This window comes from Mobula birostris, chromosome 21 (genome assembly GCF_030028105.1).
Source record: "Mobula birostris isolate sMobBir1 chromosome 21, sMobBir1.hap1, whole genome shotgun sequence".
NCBI lineage: Eukaryota > Metazoa > Chordata > Chondrichthyes > Myliobatiformes > Myliobatidae > Mobula > Mobula birostris.
Genome location: NC_092390.1, coordinates 37504069 through 37530275, shown reverse-complemented (window position 1 = coordinate 37530275; position 26207 = coordinate 37504069). Strand labels below are relative to the sequence as shown.

Below are 26207 nucleotides of genomic sequence, written 5' to 3'. Positions count from 1 at the left end.
GGTCACACTTCTTACTTATGGAAACATTATATCTTGCTCCACCACTCCCCCACCATTCACATTTATTATCACTGACATATGACATGAAGTTTGTTTTGTGGCAGCAGTACAGTGCAAGAAATAAAAAAAATTATTAAGTTACAATAAAGTTACTACAACCAGAGGTCATGGGTTAAGAGTGAAAAGTTTAAGGGGAACGTGAGGGGAAACATCTTCGCTCAGAAGTTTGTCAGTGTGTGGAAGTAATCAGTTTAAGTGGTTTTAGTATGGACTAGATGAGCCAAAGGGCCTGCTTCTGTGCTGTACTATTCTACGACTTGAATAGATAACTAGTGCCAAAGAGGAATAATGAGGTGCTCTTCGTGGGTTCATGAATTGTTCAGAGATCTGACGGTAGAGGGGAAGAAGCTGTTCCTAAAACATTGAGGCTCCTGTACCTCTTCCCTGAAGATAGTAATAAGAGGTGGGTATACACTCGTTGGTGAGGACCCTTAATGATGGATACTGCCTCCATGAGGCACCGCCTTTTGAAGTTGTCCTCGACGGTGGGAGACTTGTGCATGTGATGCAGCTCTTTCTCTCCAGTGCTGAAGAAAGGTCTTGATGCAAGGCATTGACTGTCTGTTTCCCTCCATAAATGCTACCTGACCTGCTGAACCCCTCCCGAATTTTGTGTGTTTGCTCAAAATATTCTGGATGCTATCCGCATGCCTGACAATACCTATGGATAAAGCAAATTTAGCTAACGTTCTGGATTCCTCAGAAGTTAGGACTATCTGTGTAGGTCATATATCCTGAAGGATCAACTAATATGTTTTTTCATCGATACTGCCTGTGTATTTCCAGCTTTTATTTACAGGTTAATTTGCAATAAGTAAAAGTTTAAAGTAAATTTTTAATCAAAGTACATACACATATGCACCATATACAACCCTGAGATTTATTTTATTGTGGGCATACTGAACGAATTCCATAATAATCACATTAGAATCAATGAATGGCTGCACCAACTGGGCACTCAACCAGTGTGCAAATACAAAAGGAAAGAAATTATAATAACTAAACAATAAGTATCGATAATGTAAGATGAAGAATCCTTGGAAGTGAGTCCATAGGTTGTGGAGTATTTCAATGTTGGGGCAAATGAAGTTGAGTGATGTTATCCTGATTGGTTCAGGAGCCTGATGGTTGAGGAGTAATAACTGTTCCTGAACCTGGTGCTGTGAGTCTTGCGGCTCCTGTTCCACCTTCCTGATGGTGGTAGCCATCCCTATTCCTTAGAATAAAACAGAAATTACTGGAGATACTGATCAGTTTATGGTGCATTGCTGAGGGAGAAACAGAATTAATGTTTCGGATGAAGAATGCTATCAGAATTGAAAAATGGACATGTTTTATGATGCAGAAAGGGGAGAGGTGGAGAGGTTACAGGGAATGCCTAAAACAGGGTAGAGATCAAGATGATCTATCTGATGCAGCTTGTTATAACCTTCATTTGCTGATTCTGCTTGATCAGTACAACTCAGTATCTCACAACTTTAACCCGAGAACTTGGTAAGGACTTCAGAAAAGGCAAAAGGTATTGGTGAATCTCATTCATATAACGTGTTACATTGTAGCATACATCCCACAACCTATTTTGCAGTTTAGATTAGAAGCACAATTCAAATCGTCAGCAGATATAAATATGTTTGAATTGAGTGAATTATACAGATACTGTAGTTGTGCTGCATCTTTAAGTATATAAATGATAGGGAGCCGCTGGATCACTACTAATAAATTTATACTAATAGTTTCATATTTCATGGTATTGTATGATCTAAGTTTTACTTTTAACGTGGGTGTCCCAGTGAGGAACTGTTTTTACTTCGCTGTTTAGATTGACTTTGGATCCCAGTCCAATATCCAGTGAACCTACTGCAATAGAAACACCATGTAATTGGTAAACAAAATAGATAACTTTTCTTTGATGTAGGATGAGGATTAGCAGCAATTACTCCAATTTCCTTTCAAAACAGTCCATTGGTGCTGGAAATGTGAAATATTGTTTTCTTGTGAATGTCTATTTTGAAGTATGTTACTCAACTATTACATGCAAAGTGATCAATATGTCGGCGAAATTTTGTTAGCATTGACCCTTCGATTCCTAAAAAAAAATCTGTAGTTCTCATTATTTTTAGCCTGGCAGGCATCTGACAGGAAAATTGTTCAGTCATATAATGAAAGCAATACCCAGTTCAATTATAAATGAACTGAATATATTGAAACTGAACAAATGTTCTCTATTCTTTTTATGCATTATTTGTTGAATCTCATAGGAATTAGCTGTTCCAATCTGACTTACTGCTCTGTTCACAAATGATTTCTGTGGTATTGTAAAAACAGGCATTCAACTTTTGCAATATACAGGTAATCACAAAGGTAATTTAATCTGGAGTATATATTTTAAAACATTTATTCCAATTTAAGATCTGCCATTCTAAGCAATAAGCTATGTTCTAAAGTTGAGCATATTTTGCACTTTTACTGTACTTTGTACTTGTGTATTTTGCTACTTCAAACATGCATTTTCAGTAGTTGTTTCAATAGCTGTGTTCCCCTTGTAAATATGTACTGTATGTGATAATCTTACTATTATTCATTTGTCCCCCACCCATGTTCCTGTTCTTTGCAATTTATGTTTTACTCTTTTATACATATATCTGTCTTTAAAACATATTAGTTATATTAGGCCCTCATTTAAATAGCATTGTAAGAGAGGCAATGGCAATAAGTTATATTTATATAGAGCATTTAATGCAGTGGAAAGTCTAAGTGCCCTGCCAAAGGAGTGCTTCTGGGGTAGATTGTCGGCTTATCAAGGAATCATATCCCCCGTATCTCCCTTGAACGTCAGTGAAGGTTTGCTAATGGATTATAGGAACAGATATTGAGGACATCTGGGAATAAGGGAGCAGGGTGGGAGATGGCTGGATAGATTAGGGGCTGGGTTGAATGGGATGATCAGAGCCTGTTTTTAGAAGTTTCCTACATTTAGTCAATATTCATAAAAGGAGAAACAAATGACAAGAAATCACAAGTGATTGATATGTGATGTTGGGGAAAAATGCTAGAAGTCATGATTCCGAGCTGGGACCAGGATATTGAGAAAATTGTAATACAATCTTAAGAGTCAATGCAGCTTTATGAAAGAGGGATTCTGTTCATTAACTTAGAGTTCATTGAGAATGTAATGCACAGGATGGAGAAATGGGAGCTAGTATGTGTGATTCTTTTGGTTTTCCAAAAGGCATTCAATTAGAGGTCACGCAGGCAAAAGTTTTTGGTGGATTGGGGGATAATTTATTAGGACACTTAAGAGATTGACAATCAGGATAAATGTTCCATTTTCACCTTGGCAAATAATAACTAGTGGGATGCCAGAGGGACCAGCACTAGAGATTCTGCCATTTGTGGTCTGCATTAGTAATTTAGCTGAAGGAATTGAGTGATTTGTGGTTACATTTGCTGATGATGCAGAGATAGGTGGGGAAAACCAGATGTGAGGAATATATAGAATCTGCAAAGGGATATACAGTATTGACAAGTTAAGCTAGCGGGCAACATTTGGCAGCTGCAGTTCAACCAAAGTCATGCAATTTGCTAGAATGAACAGAGAAAAGCAGAATGTTGTTTGAATAGAAAGAGACTACAGAACTCTGCAGGATGGAAAGATATGGGTCCTTGTATAAAAAACACTCAAAGTGATCATCACTGTGCAACAAGAAATTAGGAAGATAAATTGAATATTAGCCTTTATTTCAAAGTTGATGTTTTTTTTATTAAATCCCTCTACAGTTGTATAGATGTAGTGAGATCATTTTTGGAGTACCACGAACAGCTTTTTGATCGTATTTAAAGTGCGATATATAGTAGGTTGATTCATGGGTGTTACCTATTGAGGAAAAGTTATGTGTGTTGAGCCTAAACACTGGAGTTCAGAGGATAGAGGGTTGTTCTTGTTGAAAATGCATTGGGTAGGTTTGCTTTCTCAGTCATGTGGGAATGTGGAAGAAGGAAACATAGATTTGAAGTATGAAGAAAAAATTCTTTATTCCTGATATAATAAATTTATAGGGTTCCCTGTCTATAAATCTGAAGAGAAAGTCACATAAATAAGAGATGCAGATTTTATTTTTAGTGCATTTTGGAACAGCTGGAAAGTGGGACAAAGGTCGAGAGTGGATCAGTTATGGTGCTTTGGACTGTTAGGTTCATTTCATATGAGTCATCTGGACCATTCAGGGACCAGGGGCTTGGGTGGGTGGAAGTAATTGGACCATTCAGTTGCTACAAGTTTGAAGGCCTTATTTAGTAAGATTTTGAAAGAGTTACAGATGGTGATTGAGAAGTCTTGGTGGAGTTGTGGTGGGGAAGGGGGAGAAGGAGCTGGAATCAGGACTTCAGAGGGGAGTCATAGAGACACAAAGGTTTCACTTGAGGATGGGAGGGGCATAGTAGCTGGCTGCTGTAAAGTAGAGTATGTAGTATGGTTTGTAAATTGAGAATGTGGAACCAAAACATTGAACTTGATTCCATCATACACCGGGGTGCTCTCTTCAGTTACCTGATGAGGTAACCATAGCCTTTGGCCTGGGGCAGATGTCATCAGGTTGTGCCCAATCTTCAAAGTGTGTTTCATCCCTTAACCTCTACACTCTCCAGCTGGTGGGTCAGCAGTAGTAGCCAAGTCACCGTCCATCTGCTCCTGACCTCCAGCTCAAGTCCTCTCACCAGCTCCATATCTAGCAAGGGGCTCTTTCTGCTTCCTCCCCCATTCTGCGAGCTGTTTGGTTCTTGCTCTTTTCATCAAGGCCCAGAGCGGACAACAACCTCCATGACGACCTTGCTGGGAACCCTCTAAAGCCGATCTCCATGTCTGCCATCCTTTGTCCCTGTACTCCTGGACCAAGGGCTGGTACTTCAGAGCCTTCGTCTCGTGAGCCTCCTGCCATCCTTCCTCCCTTGGTACTGTGAGCTCCACCAGGATGATTTTCTTGTCTTTGGTGGACCGCAGTACGATCTGGTCGAAGTGTGGTTTGCACAACCTCTGGGAACTGCAGCTTCCTCCCCACATCAACCCTCATCTCCCATGATTTGGTATGGTCTCCCATACTTGAGAGTTAAATATCAGGAGTTCCCTTATAAGGGTCCCAGTTTAGTGCTGCACTACTAAAATGGTGATCTTTCTTAGGACAGTAAGGTCTAAGTTCTCCCATGATGATCCCAAAGGAGGGCTGTGCATCTTTTGCATAACTCGCGTGGAAATTATGTTTGGGACCATGTGGTTCCTGACTGAATTTTCAGTGTAAATCAAATGTATGAGAAAATTGTCTTTCCTTTTTTGTAAAGTGAGGGGACATTAGGTTTTTAACTGTGTAGCTCTGAATAAGTAATGCTTAGCAAAGGAGTACAATAGATATGAAGTGATTGTTGGATTAAAGGGGGTAGAGGATAATATTTTTCACCCAGAGGATGGTAGCAATTTGGAATTCGCTGACTGAAATAGTGGGAGAGGCAGAAGCTGTCATTACATTAAGAAAATACTTGGATGTAATCTTGAAGCGCTATGACCTTCAGAGACCAAATGCTGAAAATGGGCCAAGATTAGGCAGCTTTCATTTTAACTATGAGTAGTAAGAAATGAATGAGCAATGGGTAAGTCGCGGAGTGAAGAGGTAGGGAAGGTGTTGTGGAGTATGAGGGCGTAAGGCACAGACATAATGGGAATTACGGCCCCTTTTCTGTGTTTTAAATATTATGTGAAAAAATTAAGAGGCTGCATTTTTAGACAAGTTTATTCTAATGTTTTCAGTTTGGTCGCCCTTTGGATGTTCTTGTTACCCATTCAAATAGCCTAAAAATGCATTTAAAAAATGCTGCTGTAAAATTGGTGCTTGAGCCAGTAAAAAGCTAGTGTGGCCTTTCGAATGCTCTTTGGCAGTTTGTAGTTTTTATTCTAAACAAAAAGTGCAAAGCAAGCAAAAGTATGGGAAAAAGGCCACTGTGTATCCTTATCAAGATCATTGTCAGGTGGTCATGCTTTATTTATGAGAGAACATTGGTGAAGACAGAACTTGGAACAGAGCAGGTTGAAAAGGTGTCTCAGTAGAGATTTTAAAGATGATGAGATGCTTTGGATCAAAAATAATTATTCACACTTGTCAGAAGCTTAAGATTCAAAATTATCAGCCACTGTTCCAGAGGAGAGAAGAAAAGAGCTTATTTTCTCCTCTTTCAGTCTGTTGGAATACTTTATCTGGAGGGCAAGTGATTCCACAGGATATTTTTAAAAGGAAGTTGGACATGTACTGCAAAATTCCATTAATATGGCATGCTCAGGACTTTGCTGCCAAACTGGCAGGTTTTGGGGGCTAATGAATGTTATTACAATTAATACCCCAATACACTTGTTTTAAATTCACATATTTAAAACATTACACTGTACATAACAAATATTCCAGCAAACCTGGTGAGTTTCAAGGGATTGTGGAAATGGGGCCCAGGTGAGTTGTAAAGGAGCACAAAAAATAGAGCTAGCTAAGTTTCAAGGATACAGGGGAATCGGAGCCCTGATGTTTAAAAGGAAATTAGGTTTGGATACAGTAACTTTACAACTATTTGCTATCCACTTGTTCAGAAATCCCAGATGATGACCTACTGGGGTTTTCTGACAATTAGATAGAGAATTGTCAAAGGTTTACTCTACTGGGGAGAAGAAATTTACAAGGTACCAAGGAAAAAGGTGAAATGTGGGATAGATGCACTCTCAAAGAACCAATATTGACAAAGCTGACTGTTTGGGAAGTTCCTGGAATGTAAGCTCATGTAACTTTGATTACAGGCCAGCAATTTCAAATAAAAATAAAGTCTTTTTTCAAAACCAATGCAATTTCTTTGATTTGCTTTTGAAAAATCCTGGGAGTGTGAACATTGAATCAAGAGTTGTGCAGTACAAAACGAAGTTATTTAGGTCATTAACTGCATGACTGCTTTAAAGAGTAGTTCAGTTAGTCTTGCTGCCCTGTTCTTTCTTTGTGTCTCTGCAATTTATTCAAGGAATGTTCACTTTCTGCTATTTAATGTGGTTCCACGAAAGTGCACTTAATAAAGCTTTGGTGATCTGGATTCTGATTATTCAGAAATCTCAAAGACCTTTTTACTAATTTTTAGAGCAATTCACCCAAGTAGTTAAAAAAAATTCAATAAATTAAAAAAAATTTAATTCAGGGTCGATTCAGTGAAAATCATTTTCTTTGAACGTGCTATTTTTTTGCTCATATTAAAGGCATCAAGCTGTAAATGGGACATACTCCACCCACAAAACTAGTCACATTACCAGATGAGATAAATCCATATAACGAGTGACTGTTAATTAGTGCCACGTGCAGCCATTGAGAATGGCTTTATAACTTAAGCAGTTTCTCCCATGCACCAGGATAACAATAAAGACTTTGTTAAAGATTTTAAAATATTAATACAAATTACTTAAAATGGATATTATGTATCAAAATCCCTAGTTTTGTATATTTCAAATTATTTTCAGTATTTTTCAAATTATTTTCAGTTGTTGAAAGCTATGTAGTTGGTGGAGGATATGGATCAAATTTGCCTGTTTTGTTTACTAGACTTATTTCCAATCTTATTAACAGGTTAACACCACATTTCCATCTTAAAAATGAAGGAATATTTCCTGAAACAAAAGCTTAAAAAATACAGTCTAAATGATGTCTGTATTCTGGTTCCTGCAAGAATAATTTTGAACAGATTCTGGAACAAAAATATTACCTTTGAGAAAACTAGCACATTATTTTGCACCATGATTGCTGACTGTACTCAACAAATTCTACCTTGTGTTGTACTATATTCATTGGCATTCTGCTTTGAAGGTATGTACTTTACACATAATGTCTATCTTTCTTATTCAATTTTTTTTCTTGTTTTTACAGTGAAAATTAATCTGAATTTGAAGACTGCATATGGAAAAATCATTTAACTACCAAGGAACAGATTCATTTTTTTCACTATGGTTTTCACTGTGGAATCATGGTTGGTAAGATCCATCTTGAAGGAAGCAAAGTGAATATTTAGAGCTGCAAGATGGCTGATTTCTCACAGTAAATTATCTCTAATATACTGAGTAATTTCCTCTGTAATGTCATACAATACCAGAGAATCCAGCTGCACATAGTTTGAATGATCATGGGTTTTATCAACTCGTAAATTTCCTCTGGCTTTTAGAATCCCACCAAAGGGGTTCACTTGGAATTCGGCCTTTCGATCTTCAGCAGGGACATCTTGAGAACCGCCACCGCAAAGGCCATGCTATGACAGTCAAAGAAAAAAACCAGGATACTGAGAGTCGTTCGTTCAAGATGACCTCTGAAGAACTAGCTGCTTCTGTGTTTGTAGGCATGGGATCAGGAAAGATGATACCGTCCCAGTCAGCTGGAGATGAAAATAGGTTGAGAAATTCAGGCTGTGATGTCAATGAGGGGATGGTGGCTGCAGATCCTATGTCAATCCTTCAGAGTCCTCCTGACATTCCTAAAGACTTGCAGGGAATAGCGCACAGTGCACTGCCAGTGATGTCCGTGGCACAACTGACAGCAAAATATAATGCAGCCAGTGGAATGGAATTTAAGGGTAGTGCAATGGGAACTACAAGCTCACATGTAAGGTGTCACAATGGAAACAGGTGCTCATCTAGACAGAAAAAATGTGATTCCAGCTTGGTTTTAGAGAAACTTAAGCCTACAAAATTGCAAACTGATAAAGGTATACACTGGAACCCCGAGATTCGACCCTCATTCTTGCGTGAAGGGATCAAAAAAGAAGATAGCAGCTCACTAGAAAAGTCTTCCATAAATGTGCCATCATTGTGCAACCGAACAGTAATGGAAGACAATTGTACAAATAGTGGCTTGAAGGTAAAGCTCCATGCCAGCTGTGGGAATAAACAGAACCATATATTTTATCACGGACAACGTTCACAGGAGACTTCAATTTTCCGTGTTGATGAAAACTATCAATCTTCAACCTCTACTTGTACATCTAATACGTCGTTGCAGTTTCCAAAGGACTACAATGGAGAAGGCGACCACCACAGTAATTATAGTTGTCCAAGCTTGAAAACCACACAGGGAGGATTAAGCACAGAGCTAAGGAAGCTGAAGCTGAAACCTTTGACTGAGAAGTTTGTTGCAGGCCATTTGATCAACCGAAGTCCTCTGAAACCTTCTGAAAGCTATTTAGAAGATTCAGATGATGCCTGTGACGAAGGAATGGAAGGTGCATTTAACCGAAACAAAAAGGAGCGGTCCACTTTGCTGTTTAGAAGATACAATAAGAATAACCGAGAAGTGAAGAAATCTGTATATACAGGATCTAAAGCACGGACAAGGAGATTGCCATCAGGGCACATAGGTGCAAAGGCCAGGAAGGCTGTCAGCCAAAACAGGAACATTATGCATGATGTCAAAGTTCCTAGAGTTCCCAGTGAGAAACTCATGATGTGCCAAGCAATACTGATGGCAGATAACTGGAGCAGACCCTGCAGGTTCAAGGTAAGATATCACACAAGATGCTGCATTAATTTATTATATTTTGTTAGCAATGAGAAGCTATGGTTTCAGTTGCTGATTTGAGGAATGACGTTAGTAAATTGCTGCAAAGTTTTGAGATGTTAACTTTTGATAATAACCAAGACATGCTAGCTGTTGCGAGATGTTCCTTCTTGTCTATGTAGTTGGAACTGAGATATTAATGTTGGCCTGGTCTTCAGAAATTCCAGTGCTGGAATCTGCATGCAGCAGGCAGACTATATGAAATAGAAATGTTGTTGTGGGTTTGAATTGTACTTAATGAACAAGTGCTAACTACAGAAGAGTTAATTTTTATTTTCGTTATAGGTACACATACCGTTAGGGAGTATTCTGGAGTTTTGTGAATACAGCAGATATTACTTTAAGGAAGAACCAGTCTTCCATACTTAATGTAAATTGCAAGCAGTAAATTGAAGTTAAAAGCATACATTTGTAAATAAACATTACTGTTGTGGAGCACAGGCTGGCCTGCAAACTAAGAGATATGGTTTCCAAAATGGTAACCCTGTGACATTTGCATATGCATCACCCAAATGGTAAAACAATGGGGTTATGTTAAGTGGCCTGCATTAATCCAGGCAATTATGGGTTTAAGCAATTTGCACCATTGTAAACAAGTTCAAGGCATCTTGCAAACTAGACTGATACTTTCACTTAGCACATGAAGTAACTGATCTGTCAATAGTTGGGCATCTGTCTCCCTGTGGTCAGGAGATTTTAGAATATCTATGTTAACTAGTTTCTCCCTGTAAAGGTATTTGAACATTCAGAGGTGTTAAACAAACTCTTCACGGCTTCCAACCAGGTACAGATATCGATTATAACCAACATTTTGATGACGAACTCTACATCTTTATCAGGGATGATGATGCATATAACTGATGAAGATGGCAGAGTCTGTCATTGAAATGTTGATCATAATTGATATCTGTACCTGGTAGGAAGCCCGAGAAGAGTTTATTCATCATATATGCTGGGAAAGCGCTGCTAGATCCTTTTTCATTCAGAGGTGTCTCCCGTTGTAGATATGAAATTCAAAGGAAGCACTGTTTACTTCAATACCTTGGATTGACAATGTCATTGTAACTATTGAAATTGTACTGACTCACCTTTGATTTTAAGGGTATAAATTGTGATGTACTTTTGAGCTTATGAAAGGGGCTCCACGAGAATGTCCGTTTGTCATGATGAATAAAGACTTTCATATCCACAACCTCTCCAGTTTCTCCAGCAACTTAGTCATAGTCACAACACTTACCATAAAACACCTGTGTAAATACTGAGGCAAAGCAGAACTGGTGTAGGGTGCATGTGAAAGCCATAGGACTGACTTTGAAGGAATGCCAAACCAGCCGCAATTGTTTATTATGTGCAATGATTTTCTGGAATGTTCAATCAGTTTTTGATGTAATAAAAACATGTTTTGTGGACTTCCTGATGATTTATTCCTTTATTTGAATTTAATGAACTATAGGAAGACTGTAAAATGAGATTGATTTGTGATTCCTGCCTGTGTAATTGAGTTATCAACACAGCTGAATTAATTACCAGTGTTGAACTGGAAGATGAAGGTAATAATTTAACAACATTTAACCAGGAATCACAAGTCACAGAGACTTTCATTATCATATTTTCCCCTTCAATGGAAATGGTCTTTATTCATTTGCATTTGTTTGCTTTCTCACATTATACCAAATTAAAGAAATTACATAAATTTAGAGCAAAATTACAAGGTGAGGAATAGTGGCCTTTTCAAAGCCTTCTCCTCTAGTTGAGAACCAAGTCCTCCCTGAAGGAAATCATCAGATGACTAATCTGGATAATAATTTGTGTGCTTATCTGGCACTTGAATCATAGGCCTGCTAACACAAAGGTGCAGGCATTCATATTGATCCATGTGGACACAATATGAAGCTTAGTAATGCTACTTGGATAGTCTCTGACCTCAGTCATAACATAATACATGACTGTAAGCTTGCTTGCCATTGGAAGCAAATATTTCATGTGTAATATCATGCTCCATTGCATTTGGAGCACATGGATGTTATTAGTAGGCGTAAAAGTTAAATGTTTGATGCACTAGTACTGTAGTACAATCTGAACAAAAAAAGTTGAAGCTCAGTTGCAAATAAAGCAACATTTTTTGGTGTTATTTCTAGATCACTGCAGGGAATCTGTAAAAGAGGAATTATTTTTGCCTGAAGGAACAAATGTTCTTAACAAGTAATTTCCAGTGGCTCCATGGGGTGTACCCCTGAGATCCAAACATGCAATAGCCTCGAACTCTTCCCTCTGCACTGAGCGCATCAGTTCATTTTTTCTCTGAACTAGCTTAAGTTTAGTGCTTCTGTGCTCCATTCTGAACATCTTGTTTTAGTTAAGGCAAGCAATGTATTATGTAATGGCTAATAGCATAAACATATATTGCCATGTGAATATTTCAGAAATTTAAGAAATAATTGAATGTGGATAGAGATGACAGCTGTGTGAAAGTTGCTTTAATGAAAGGTAAATACCAATACAAACCATATGTCTGTGAGGCTGCCAGTGCTATATTGCTATTTTCAAATAAGGTAACAAGGAGAGAGCAAATCAAGTATCAATGCAACACTGTGTTAAAATCATACACATGGTTTTCAAGTCCTTAAAAGCACATGTGCGTTCAATACATTATACAGGGGATTCTGGTTCATTCAGCAATCCGTTAATTGGGCAGCCACTTATTTGAGACAACTTTTAAAGAACAAAAACTGATTGAGAAAATGGCCAGGGTTCCCTTCCTTTATTTGGGACATTATGCTGCTTAGTTGGGACAGGAGACTGTTTTTGATCAGTTTATAACTAGTGTCAATCGCACGTATTTGCATGGCCAGTAGACTCTACACTGTGCTTAGAGCAATCAGATTTTAATTAACATCAGTTGTGCGTGTTTGTGTTCAAAAAGCAGTGATTTTTGTGACTGGTCATTGGGGAGAAATATCAATGGAAGATACGATCGTCAATAGCATTGTCTCTACTGAGATTTTGTTCATTTACAGTTAACCAAAAGAGTACGGCAGTATACACTGGATGAATTTCTCCATCAGTGATGATTAGGAACCAATACACTGTTTTATAAGCAACACACATAAAAGTTGCTGGTGAACGCAGCAGGCCAGGCAGCATCTCTAGGAAGAGGTGCAGTTGACGTTTCAGGCTGAGACCCTTCATCAGGACTAACTGAAGGAAGAGTGAGTAAGGGATTTGAAAGTTGCAGGGGGAGGGAGAGATCCAAAATGATAAGAGAAGACAGGAGGGGAAGGGATGGAGCCAAGAGCTGGACAGGTGATAAGCAAAAGGGATACGAGAGGATCATGGGACAGGAGATCCGGGAAGAAAGACAAGGAGGGCAGAGGAGGGGACCCAGAGGATGGGCAAGGGGTATATTCAGAGGGACAGAGGGAGAAAAAGGAGAGTGAGAGAAAGAATGTGTGTATAAAAATAAGTAACAGATGGGGTACGAGGGGGAGGTGGGGCATTAGCAGAAATTAGAGAAGTCGATGTTCATGCCATCAGGTTGGAGGCTATCCAGATGGAATATAAGGTGTTGTTCCTCCAACCTGAGTGTGGCTTCATCTTTACAGTAGAGGAGGCCGTGGATAGACATGTCAGAATGGGAATGGGATGTGAAATTAAAATGTGTGGCCACTAGGAGATCCTGCTTTCTCTGGTGGACAGAGCGTAGGTGATTCCTGTTGTTTACACTGTTTTATAATACTGCGGCAGTATTGGTAATATGCTAATTGTTCTGTAATTCATTTAAATACATAACTTGTTACTCAAATGGTAGTTGGCCTTTTTTATACCGTTTTCACTATTTCCATGAAATTTCAGCTAGTTGGGCAGCTGCTTGATTGGGCCAAAATGTACTGGTCCTGATGTAGCCCGATTAATTAAAATCCATTGTATACCCACATTACTTTTTTAAAATGTATCAACGCCATTTTAATTACCAATCTTCATCTTATACCATCAATTAGCTATAAACATATATTTCTTCATATAACATATTTATATATAAACTCAGTCAAATTTAGCCTGGGCACAAATGCTCCCAAACTCTGAGATCTCCTTAACTGCAAAGTGTTTTTGTTGCTCCCTGAAGTATTGGCTCTGAACACCCTTAATTGACCTCTTTCTGCAGGCTGCATGTCATTTTGAGTTTGTATCTCCTGTATGTCCAGACTGGTGTCTCATTCAGCATTTGTTACATCATAATGCCTATCTCTGGCTGATGCTGTACAGGTCCTTGGTCACCATTTTGTTGGCATGTTCTTCCTGAGCTCATCTATTTCTATGATCATTCCCCTGTCTGTGAGTAAGAACATTCTGTGTCTCCTATATGGACCAGATCTCTTGGGCGTGTAACTTCTGACACCCAATCTGGCTCCTCTTCTTTCTCTCTGCTTGTTCCTTTCTATTGGGCTCTGCCAAACTTTGCTGAAATCATTGGCAAAGCTCGGGAATATCCTATAATGGAGTAAGGATGGATCCATATACTTAGCAGAATACCAGCCATGATACGTGGTCCACTCTGAACCCTTTCCTAGTAAATTCCACTTTACTGTCTCCTATCACGATGCAGATGGGTAATTCAAAGTCAAAGGAAATTCATTATTAAAGTATGTGTGTTACCATATACTGCCTTATGATCCATTTCCTTGCAGGCATTAATAGGAAAATAAAGAAATACAGTAGAATTTATGAAAAGCCATACATAAATAAAGACAGACATACAGCCAATGTACAGAAGAAGATTTCAAAAAGATCTCGCTGTTAGACTCTGGGTGATGAGGAGATGTTACAATAGCATGGATTTTATTGAACTGGAAGAATACAGAGCAATTCAAGCCCTTTGTGTTGGGCACGTGGCCAAGTTGTTAAGGCGTTTGTCTAGTTATCTCCAGGTCACTAGTTTGAGCTTCTGCTGTGGCAGCGTGTTTGTGCCCTTGAGCAAGGCACTTAATCACACATTGCGCGAGGAGTGGCGCCCCACGCAGACTTCCAGTCTGCGCCTTGTAAGGCATGAAAATGCTCGACACAGGCCTCTCATGGTCTGAGTCGACGTTCCTCCTCCAAGCCCTTTGGTCCAATAATTCCATGTCAACCATCATGCACATCCAGTTTGTCCCAATTTCTTGCGTTTGTTCCATATAAGTTCCACACCTCCATGTACCTCTGCAAATAGATCATAAATTATATTATTGTACCTGCCTCAACCACTTGTGGAATCTTGTTCCATCTACTGCATGAAAAAAATTGCCCCACGGGTCCCTTTTAAATCTTCCCCTCTCACTCTAAATCTATAAGGGTTTTGGCCTCTCCTACCCTGGGGAAAGGACTATTACCATGCACTGTATCTAAGCCTCTCATAATTTTAAACATTTCTACATGATTCTCTCATTCTCCTGTGATCCAGGAATAAAGACTTAGTCTGATCAACCTCTCCCCGTAGCTCAGGTCCTTTTAGTCCAAGCAGCATCCTCAGAATTTTTTTCTTTCCAATTGAACCACATCTTTCAGTACTCCAAGTGTGGTCTCACCTACGACTTGTATGTCTGCAACATAATGTCCGACTCCAATGCTCAGTGCCCTGTCTGATGAAGGCCAACATACTAAATGCCTTTTACACCATCCTGCCTACCTGTGATGCCACTTTCAGTTAACCCTGAACTTGTACTCCTAAGTCCCTCTGTTCTATTACACTCCCTAATGCCCTATCATAGTGTAAGTCCTACACTAGTTTGGCCTTCCTTTGCACTTATCTATAATAAGGTCCATATGCCACTCCTTAACCTACTTCCCTAACTGATCAAAATCCCCATGTAATCTATGATAATATTCTTTACCATCAACAATACCTAATTTTGTGCAAACTTAAAAAGCAAGTTTAGTTTTATTTGTCACACGTAAATTTAAATGTTGTTTTGGGTCAAATCAGATCAGTGAGGATTGAGCTGGGCCATGCTTCCAGTGCCAACATAGCATGCATGCAACTCACTAACCTTAATCGTATGTCTGTGACGATGGAAGGAAGCCCACACAGTCAGGGACAGTGCATACAACCATCTTACACAGAGCAATTTAACTCTTAACATACAGTCGGAGCTAACTGCTACACTACCGAGCCCCGAGCCCCACATTGATCACTTACTGATCCAACCTTGTGGATTCACCATCTAAATCATTTATTGACAAATCACAAGGGTCCCAACACCAACCACTGCAACGCACGGTTAGTCACCGACATCCATTTCTAGAAACTACCTCCGAGCCAATTTTGAATCCACTTAATTAGATCCCCCTGCATTCTGTGGGACCTTGCCTTCCAGACCAGTCTACCAGGTGAGACTTTGTTGACGGTCTTAATAAAATCCTAATATGATAAACTGTACGAATCGAAACCACGACCTGAATCAGAGACCCGTTTCTCCAACTGCTCGTACATGTCACAAGCCAGTAATGGAGCAATCAAGTCATTTCCCTGGAGCAGGAAAGACTGAGGGGAGACCTGATTATAAATTTTGGTGAGGCTTTGGGCGCCATGATAGTGTGGTGGTTAACGCAATGCTGTTGCAGCTTGGGATGTCAGGGTTCGGAGTTCAATTCTGACATTATCTATAAGGAGTCCGTATGGCCTCCCTGTGGGATCTGTGGGGTTTTTCCCGGGTAATCCGGTTTCATCCCACAGTCCAAAGGTGTACAAGTTGGTAGGTTAATTGGTCATTGTAAATTGTCACATGATCAGGCTAGGTTTAAATCGAGAGTTTCTGCGTGGCGTGTCTTGAAGGGCTGGAAGGGCCTATCCTGCACTGTATCTCAAAAATAAAAACAGATAGGGTTTTTTTCCCAGTGGAAACATCAAGTACTAAAGGGTAAGCATTTAAAATGAGTGGGGAAAGGTATGGGGCAGGTTTATTAGCACAGTGTTGTTGGTACCTGGAACAGATTGCCAGAGAGAATGATCAAAACCGCTATGATAATGGCATTTAAGAGGCTTTTTGGTGGCCTCATGAATATACAAGGAATGGAGGGATATGGATCATGTGCAGGCAGAAGAGATTGATTTTAATTTGGCAGCATGTTCAGCACAGACATCATGGGCCACAGAGCGTGTTTCTGTGTTGTGCTGTTGTATGTTCTAAGTTCTATAAATTCAGAATCAGAATCAGAATCAGGTTTATTATCATCGGCATGTGTCGGGAAATTTGTTAACTTAGCAGCGGCAGCTCAATACAATACATAATATAGAAGAAGAAGAAAAAAAATGCCACCATTTGAATTGCCAAACATGGGGAATTAGTTTTGGTTATTGTTGAATGGGTTCAGCTTCTGCGTATTCTTTTCAATGATACGATTGGATGAGTTGGTAAAAAGATTATTGGACAGTATCAAAAGCTTATGTACACTTATTGGTATTGTGCCAGTGTTACAGAACTTCACCAATGATCTAGTTAGTCCTTCCCAATCACTATCCTTATCATTTGGAGTTCTTGTCTGTAGCTTCGTACCAGGTACCTTCGTACCAGAAAAGAGGATGCTGTCTAAGTTGCATGCCATCTTGGACAATGTCTCCCATCCACTACATAATGTACTGGGTGGGCACAGGAGTACATTCAGCCAGAGACTCATTCCACCGAGATGCAACACAGAGCGTCATAGGAAGTCATTCCTGCCTGTGACCATCAAACTTTACAACTCCTCCCTTGGAGGGTCAGACACCCTGAGCCAATAGGCTGGTCCTGGACTTATTTCATAATTTACTGACATAATTTACATATTGCTATTTAACTATTTATGGTTTTATTACTATTTATTATTTATGGTGCAACTGTAATGAAAACCAATTTCCCCCGGGATCAATAAAGTATGACTATGACTATAGGTAATGCACAGCAGTTCACCCAGAATTTGCAGTGCTTACAGCTAAGCACAGTTGCAATGCCATACACGTATTTGCCAAAGTGTTGGACTTACCAGTGCAGGACTAATCAGCTGGTTGAGTGGTGCCTCAGCAAAAACCTCTTACTTAATGTCAGTAAAGCTAAAGAGCTGATTGTTGACTTCAGAGAAAGGAAGAGGGGTGAAGAATGGGAGATGGGAACTTGGGTAAACATTAGGAGATTGGAAGGAGTCTACATCGGGAGATTGGCAGAGGAGAGAGACAGTAGCTTTAAATTCCTGGGTATTGACATATCAGATGACCTATTCTTGCACCCTGCCTATTGGATGCAATCATGAGGAAGGCTCGTCAGTATCTTTACTTTGTTAGAGTTTTCAGTGACAAGCTGAACCTTCCAACTTATACAGCTGTACTGCTGATTGGCTGCACCACCGTCTGGTATGACAATTGAAATGTGTACGAACATAAGAAGCCGCACTGAGTAGCCCAATTAATCTCTGGGATATTACTTCCCACCTTCAGATCTATCTATCTCATTTCACCTGTACCTACATGTACATTTGACAAACTCATCTTTGGAGTACAATGCAAACCAATCCCTCAGTGTCGCAGTGGTCTCTTGCAGAACAACTGCTCATAGTGTCACAAGCCAGTAATGGAGTGATCAGGCTATTTTTCTGCAGCGGCAGAGGCTGAGGGGAGAACTAATATAAATTTGCAAAATTGAGAGCCATAAACAGAGAGCTGATGTCTTTCCCACAGGGTAGAAATGTCTCACACTAGAAGGTATGTATTGAAGGTTGGAGGGGGAATAGTTCAGAGGTGATGCGTGGGACAAGTGTACTTTTACGGAAATGATGGGGGTCTGGAATGGCTGCAGGGGGTCGTGTTCGAGTAAATATGATCAAGGTGTTAAAGAGGCTCTTAGAAAGGCACATGAGTATGTGTAAGATATAGAGCATGTGCAGGGAGAAAGAATTAGCTTAATTAGACATAATTTTGTGGGCCAATGATGGGTCAAAGGGCCTGTTCCTGTGCTGTACTGTTCTATGTTTAATGAGTGGTGAACATGCTCTGTTCTGCGTTCTTTTCTGAGACCTCAAGGATGTAATTTGTTCTTGGGAACAATTTATTCCATGTACAGGGTAAATGTTAAGACCATGGGGCCATAAGATGTAGGAGCAGAATTAGGCCATTGGGCCCATTGAGGCTGCTCCACCATTTCATCATGGCTGACCTATCTCTCTCTCAGCACCAATCTCCTGCCTTCTCCCATATCTCTTCATGCCCTGACTAATCAAGAATCTATCAACCTCTGCCTTAAATACAGTCTCCTGCCTTCTCCCGTATCTCTTCATGCCCTGACTAATCAAGAATCTATCAGCCTCTGCCTTAAATATAACCATTGACTTGGTCTCCACAGCTGCCTGTGGCAATCATCCTACAGATTCACCACTCTCTGGCTAAAGAAATTCCTCCACATCTCCGTTCTAAATAGATGTCTCTCTATTCTGAGGCTGTGTCCTCTGGTCCTAGACTCCCCCACCATAGGAGGCATCCTCTTAACAACTATTCTACTGAGGCCTTTCGACTTTCAATAGGTTTAGACAATAGACAATAGGTGTAGGAGTAGGCCATTCAGCCCTTCGGGCCAGCACCGCTTTCAATGAGATCCCCCTCATTCTTCTTAATTCCTTATCTTATAAGCCTTTCAATCCTGGAGTCATTTTCGTGAACTTCCTTTGAACCCTCTCCAACATCAGCACATCCCTTCTTAGATAAGAGGCCCAAAACTGCTCACAATACACCAGCTGAAGCCTCAGCACTGCCTGATAAAGACTCAACATTGCATCCTTGTTTTTATATTTTAGTCCTTTCAAAATGAATGCTAACATGGCACTTGCCTTCCTCACCAACAACTCAATCTGAAAATTAACCTTTAGGGAATCCTGCACGAGGATTCCCAAGTCCCCTTGCACCTTAGGTTTCTGAATTTTCTCTCCATTTAGAAAATAGTCTACGCTTTTATTTTTCTACCAAAGTGCTTGACCATACACTTCCTGACATTGTATTCCACCTGCCACTTCTTTGCCCGTTCTCCTAATCTGTCTAAGCCCTTCTGTAGCCTCTCTACTTCCTCAGAAATAACTGCCCTCCACCTATCTTTGTATAATCCTCAAACGTTACCACAAAGCTATCAATTCTGTCATCCAAGTCATTTACATTTAATGTAAAAAGAAGCAGTCCCAACACAGATCCCTGTGCAACACCAGTAGTTACAGGCAGCCAATTAGAAAAGGCTCCTTTTATTCCCATTCTTTGCCAATCAGTCAAGGCTCTATCCATGCCAGTACCCTTCCTGTAATACCATGGGCTCTTTATTTGTTAAGACCCGTACCGTACTTTTACGGGTCACCAATATGTCCATTAGACCCACTGTCTGACATCATCACTATTCTACATTGCGAATCCAATCTTCTGTAACCTTGTATTTGATTGCCTTCCATCTTTGTTCCCTATGTAGCATTATAGGTTCTATTTGTGCTGTCAGTAAGACTTCTCACTAGGCTAGAACCTGTCAATGAATGTTCTCTACTGAATGTAAACACTCAATTAGCAACTGACACAACAAGGCATCAGATATTCATCACATGTGGAGATTAAAGGCATATATGTACTCGATACATGTGATCTGTTCTTTCTCCTCTTGCCTTTTTTGATGTCTACATCCAGTCTTTTTGAATCTCAGCTGCTCTCATGAAGCATGTAGTCCTGTGACCAGTCCATCATGATCATGCAGTTCTGTGCCGTGATCCCTACAAATTAGGTTATCAGTTTACGAGGGGGGAAAAATCTGGATTTTGTTGATAAGTACTGTCATTCTGAGGTAGATTCATATACTGAAGTCTCAACATTATTGAAAAGAATCACCATATACGGATTCTCCGGTGAGAACGGGCAGAATTTCAATTCTGCTGAGGTTTCGGTGAGTAACCTCAACAGGGGCAGCAGGCAGGTGTTCAGCTCAGGCTCTTAACACAAGAACTGCTGGAAGCAGAGAGACTGCCAGCAGAGGTTGCAGTGATTAAAGGAATGGCTCACCAGAAAGGGGAGAGTAAGCAGCAGAAAGGGAATGAACGGGGGCAGGTGTCAGGGCAAAAAGGGCAGCAGAAGAACAAGACGAAACTGAAATTGCAAGAATTCCAGGAAGAAACTACTGGAAACAAGAGAAAATATGCAGATGCTGGAAATCCGAGCAACACACACAAAATGCTGGAGGAACTCAGCAGGCCAGGCAGCAACTATGGGAAAAAAGTACAGTCGATGTTTCGGGCTGAAATCCTTTGGTGGGTCTCTACTGGAGCAAGTTTAGTAAAATTATATGAAGAGGATGTTGGCTGATAATAACCTACAAAGTTACATAAATAATATTGACAACCCGTGGGTGAAATGGACTCTTAAAGTATGGAAAACTATTATAAAAGAATATAAACTAGAGAAAGACATTGCAATTCTTAAATGGTGTGCATAAGACTCGGATCTTACACCGAGTAAACTGGATGCTAGATTTAAGGACTGGACAGCTAAAGGAATAACAGCTATTTGCAATATAATGAAAGAAGGAACACTGTTCAGTTTTGAAATGCTCAAAGAGAAACACTTAATAGAAACACAAGACCTTTACTGGTACAGATGAGACAGTATGTTAATAGAATGGTTAAAAATGTAACTAAGGCAGGTATGTGTCTGATAGAGCTGTTTAGAAAAGCATATAATTCAGACAACGGTAGTAAAATCATTTCAAGTGTGTATAAGGGTTTGTCAAATCATAAAATACATTTGACTTCATACATTAAAACAAAGTGGGAGAAGGAAGGAGGGATAATAATATCTGAGGAAGACTGGACAATAATATAGAGGTATCAATGGAAGTGTACCAGTTCACAGAAATGGAGGGAGTACGGGTGGAAAAGCTTGATAAGATATTTTATTACACCCTCTCAGAAATCCCATTATGATAATAACCCCCCTATTTGCTGGAGAAATTGTGGAAATCAAAATGCAAACCATTATCATATTTCCTGGGAATGCCCCGTCATCAAAGACTATTGGAGTGGGATACATAATGCTCTACAAGACATCTTTAAATGTGAAATACCCTCAAAAAGTAAGACTATATATTTTGGGTACATACCTCAAGAATGGTTGAAAAGAGATAAATATTTAATGAATATACTGCTGGTGGCTGGTAAACAGACCCTTACCAGGAAATGGTTATCACAGGAGAGCCCAACTCTAAATGTATGGATGGAAATTACAATGGACATTTACAAAATGGAGAAGATAACAAGATCTGTTGATCATAAGTTGGAACAATTTTATTTATACTGGAAAAATGGCTTAACTATATAACACCTCATAGGCCTGATTTTATTCTCACAAGTCAATGAATACAGTATGTTGTAAAAAAAAAGATCACTCCCTACTCTGTACATGGTTTTCTTCTTTCGATTGTTCTTTCTTTCCTCTTCTTTCTGTAAGTGTATACCTCAGGTAAATATTATGTGGAGATTTGTGACAAATATGATTGCTGTAATTGTTATATGGCTATATGGTTATATGATATATATGTACAATGTCTGAAATACATCTTATGGAAATGTTTGTTTGATGATGAAATTCAATAAAAAATAAATTACAAAAAAAAAGAAAGAAAAAAAATTATATGAGGTGAAGGCAGAGGAAGAGGAGAAACAGAGGAGAGAGGGAGCAAAGGAGGGACCAGATGGGAACTGGACCCATGGGGAGGCAGGAGTCGCCACAGCTCCACCATGTATTAGGCAGGTACTACGGAAGTTATACCACGGGATAACGCATCAGGGAAGGCACAATGTGATCATGACCCTCCAGCAGGCCTGGTGATGGCCAAGGATGGGCAGAGATGTTGAGAAATTGCATCGCTATTATATCATTTGTGCCCAGTGTAACTCTGCTAAAGGCACAAAAATGCAGTTGGCAAACCAGCCATGGTTGAGGGGGCCCTGGAAAAACATTCAGATGGATTTCATGGGACACGTGCCATAAAGCCGGGGGGAAAGCTGTCTAGTGATCATGGATTAGTTCACCCACTAGGCTGAGGCTTTTGTAATGAGGTTTTGTACCGACAGCGCAGTGGCACAGGAAATCCTCTCCAGGTGGGGAACCTCAGCCCAGGTGGACTCAGATCGGGAAGCACATTTCACAGTGAAATTGATGACAGAAATGTACAAGTTCTTAAGGATTTGACAATGAGTCCATGTACCCCACCACCCTCAGAGCTCTGGAATGGTAGAAAAGGATGAACTGAACAACCTAAACTTAGCTAAAGCTCTAACAGAGATGGGAAAGACATGGGTTGATGTATTGCTATGAATCCTGGTGAGATTGTGACCAACCCCAAATCGCACACTGGTTCTGAGCCCCAATGAATTACTGACAGGGCAAGCAATATGGCTCACTTATGGGGTAATTACAGGTTGCAGTGAACCGGGAAATTATAGGGATAAAATGATCCAGTACATAAAAGGCCTCTGTAACCATCTTAAAGTGTTCAGGGACAGAGCAAAACAACTGCAAAACAGTGCTGATCAGAGAGAGCCAGAGGGAGATAAGATAACCCTCCCATTGTTGGGAGACCAAGTCATGGAAAAGAAGCTGTCTGAAAAGGCAGAGTGTGCGCCCAGGTGGATATGACCTGTGGTGCGTCTGGCAAAGGAGAGTTATGTTTGTGTACAAACCTAGCAGAAATACCAGAGTCAGTTTAAACAGTATGACTCACCTTCTTGTCACTCTCACAGACAGAACAAGGAATCAAGTGCACCAATTGACAATGTAATTACAGAGAATCTCAGTGACGAACACAAGCCTGCAGTGGCACATCTGACCACAGGTGAAATAGAACAGGAACGCAGATGCATAAAGTTCAAAGTATAACTATACTTTCTAATAAAGGCTGATTCTCGGAGGCAGTTGATTATTTGAAGAGATCAGAATAGAAAGATATTGGGAGAAGATAGGTGGGAAGGGATCAGAATTAAGGCACAGACATCAAGTTCTACAACCTCGATGGCAAGGCAGACTGAGAAACAGGAGAAATCACGTACAGCATTGGAAGAGAGTCACACCAGCTGAATGAGAAGTGACCACAAATAAGCTGGGCCACTGATCAAAAGGACAGTCCAGGATTGGGTGCCACCAGGACGAGGTCCTTGCAGCTATTTGAACAGAGACCACTCTAAACCTACCCATAAGTCAATCAAAAATGCTGGTTGTCAACATCATTCTGATCATCTTCTGTCGTGTTATGGATTGTGAACTGTTGCCTGTGAACATGAAGCAAGGTTGCCTTGCTGTGAACTTGCCCACAGAGTAACTACTGACAGCTACCGCTGATAGTTTTATCAGAGAGTGAAGGGGTGAAGATTATGCGATCAAATTTCTAGAACATAAGAAATAGGAGCAGGAATAGGTCGTTTGGCCCATCAAACCTGCTCTGCCATTCAATAAGATCATGGCTGATCTGACCATGGACTCAACCCCACCTACCTGCCTTTCCCCCATAACTCTTAATACCCTTACCATGCAAAAATCTATCCAAACTTGTCTTAATTATATTTACTGAGGTAGCCTCCACTGCTTCATTGGGCAGAGAATTCCACAGATTCAACATTCTTTGGGAAAAGCAGTCCCTCTGCATCTCCATCCTAAATTTACTCCCCCGAATCTTGAGGCTGTATCCCCTAGTTCCATTTTATTGCCATCTCTGTGCAGTCTTGTAGATAGCCAATTAGAAATGTTACACAGTGTAGATGTAAATACTCATTGCTAGTAACTGGGGAAGGGATCTGAACTGAAGGGCATTTTTGATTCCTTGCTTAATTAGATGTTCCTTGAAGTTAGCCCTACCTGGGACAAGAGGAGGATTCTGGAGTTGTGTGAATATAATGGATACTAATTCAAAAAAGAACCAGGCCTCAGTTCTTATTGTAAATTCAAAGAAGTTCAGGAAGCTTGCAATTAGCCTTCGTTTTTTTTTTGTGAATTGTAAGCATTAAATTGAAGTTAAAGCATAGGTTGCTCCACAGACTATGAGATTCCATATGCTAGATGCAAATGTTAAGACAATGGGGTTGTGTTAATTGGCTTGCATTAAACTAGGCAACATGGCTAAGTTATTTACACCATTGTGATTCAAATGCAAACTGGGAGACCAGATGGATGTTGTCACTTAGCATACCAAACATGGCCACAGGTATAGGCAATGAATAGTTTTTCTGTACTTACATATTTATGCACTTAGAGATAGCCCTGACAACATTAATTTTGTGGGTCTGGCTTGCTGTCATCAAAAGGTTTTAGAATATTTGTGTTAATTAGTTTCTCCCAAAGGAGTTTGGACCTTCAGAGGCATTGTATCAATTACAATATGCATCCACTATGTGTCTCAAAGGAACCATTTGTCAACCCAAAGTATAGAAGTAAACATTATTATTGTAACTATTGAACTTGTATTGAATCATTTACTGTTATGTTTGATCTCCAGGATATAAGATGTGATGTATCTTTGGGTTTGTGATCCTCTACCAAGAATGTTTCTAGAATGATTCCAGCTTGTTGTGCTGAATAAAGACTTCTCTATCACTAGGATCAGTGTCTCTCCAGTGACTTCGATCAGAGTTACAGTATTGTGCATTGACACAAGGCAATCAGGTGCTGGGTCCTGCATCATATTGATTTAACAAAGGATCCATGACTCCATAACTTTCAATGCTGATTGCAGAGTCTTTGAAAAGTAACAAGGGAAGATGTATTCCTATTTATTTTTTGATTTTATAATTTTAACTTTACGTGGATTCCCAATATGAATGAATATGATCTGTTGATGTCATTCAAATCATTTTGACTGAGCCATTTATTCCCAGATACATCAATGAGAAAAGGCAGCCAATGTCATTCTCATCTAAATAAAGTAAATAAAATTTCTCCCATTGCCACCAGCCTCCTTCTACGTTGTCCCCATTGGCATTGGGTATTGTGAACTTTAATTGAGGCCTTGAACTTAAATGGATGATTCCTCCTTTCAGTTTCAGTTTGTGTCCCAAGATAGAACTGATTCCTTACAAAAGGTCACCTTGTTTAAAAAAAATGCCAGATAATTTGTGTGTGCTTAAAGAAAGCAAGAAGGGGCCAGTGAGAAGGAATTGTAACAACGGGTAGGTCAACTGAAGTCCAGTGGCCATTGACAGATCTACATATTTTCATAATTTTGGATTTCTGCATGTTAGTGCTGATACTCTAGTTAAATTATTTTAAATTGCATACCTCAGACCCCGGTGGTGTATTGAATCATACAGCATAGCTCAGCCCAGTTCTAGTGGAACTGCAGCTAATATTTCTATTCCTCTTTTCATTCCACTGCCTAGATTTTATTTCCATTGACATACTCCACCTATTCTCCATTCTCTTGAGAAGTGGTTACCTTTTAATCTGATTTTACCACACTTTTCAGGCAGTGTCTTCTGGATCATATCTTGTTGAGCTAAAATTGTTTCAGTTGTATCCTTATGTGGTGTTTTTGTTTC

General features: G+C 39.8%; 1 protein-coding gene across 6 annotated transcripts in view; it reads left to right on the top strand.

The window, feature by feature from the left end:
- plce1 (phospholipase C, epsilon 1) overlaps positions 1-26207 on the top strand; it is a 479606-nt gene that overhangs the window by 42595 nt on the left and 410804 nt on the right. For all 6 annotated transcript variants that reach the window (XR_011882709.1, XM_072239321.1, XM_072239318.1 and 3 more), the window contains exon 2: positions 7989-9605. Coding sequence is in view for 5 of the 6 variants with exons in the window: in XM_072239321.1 (XP_072095422.1) it covers positions 8367-9605 (1239 nt within the window). In the remaining variant the exon portion in view is untranslated. The remainder of the gene's footprint in view (positions 1-7988; positions 9606-26207) is intronic.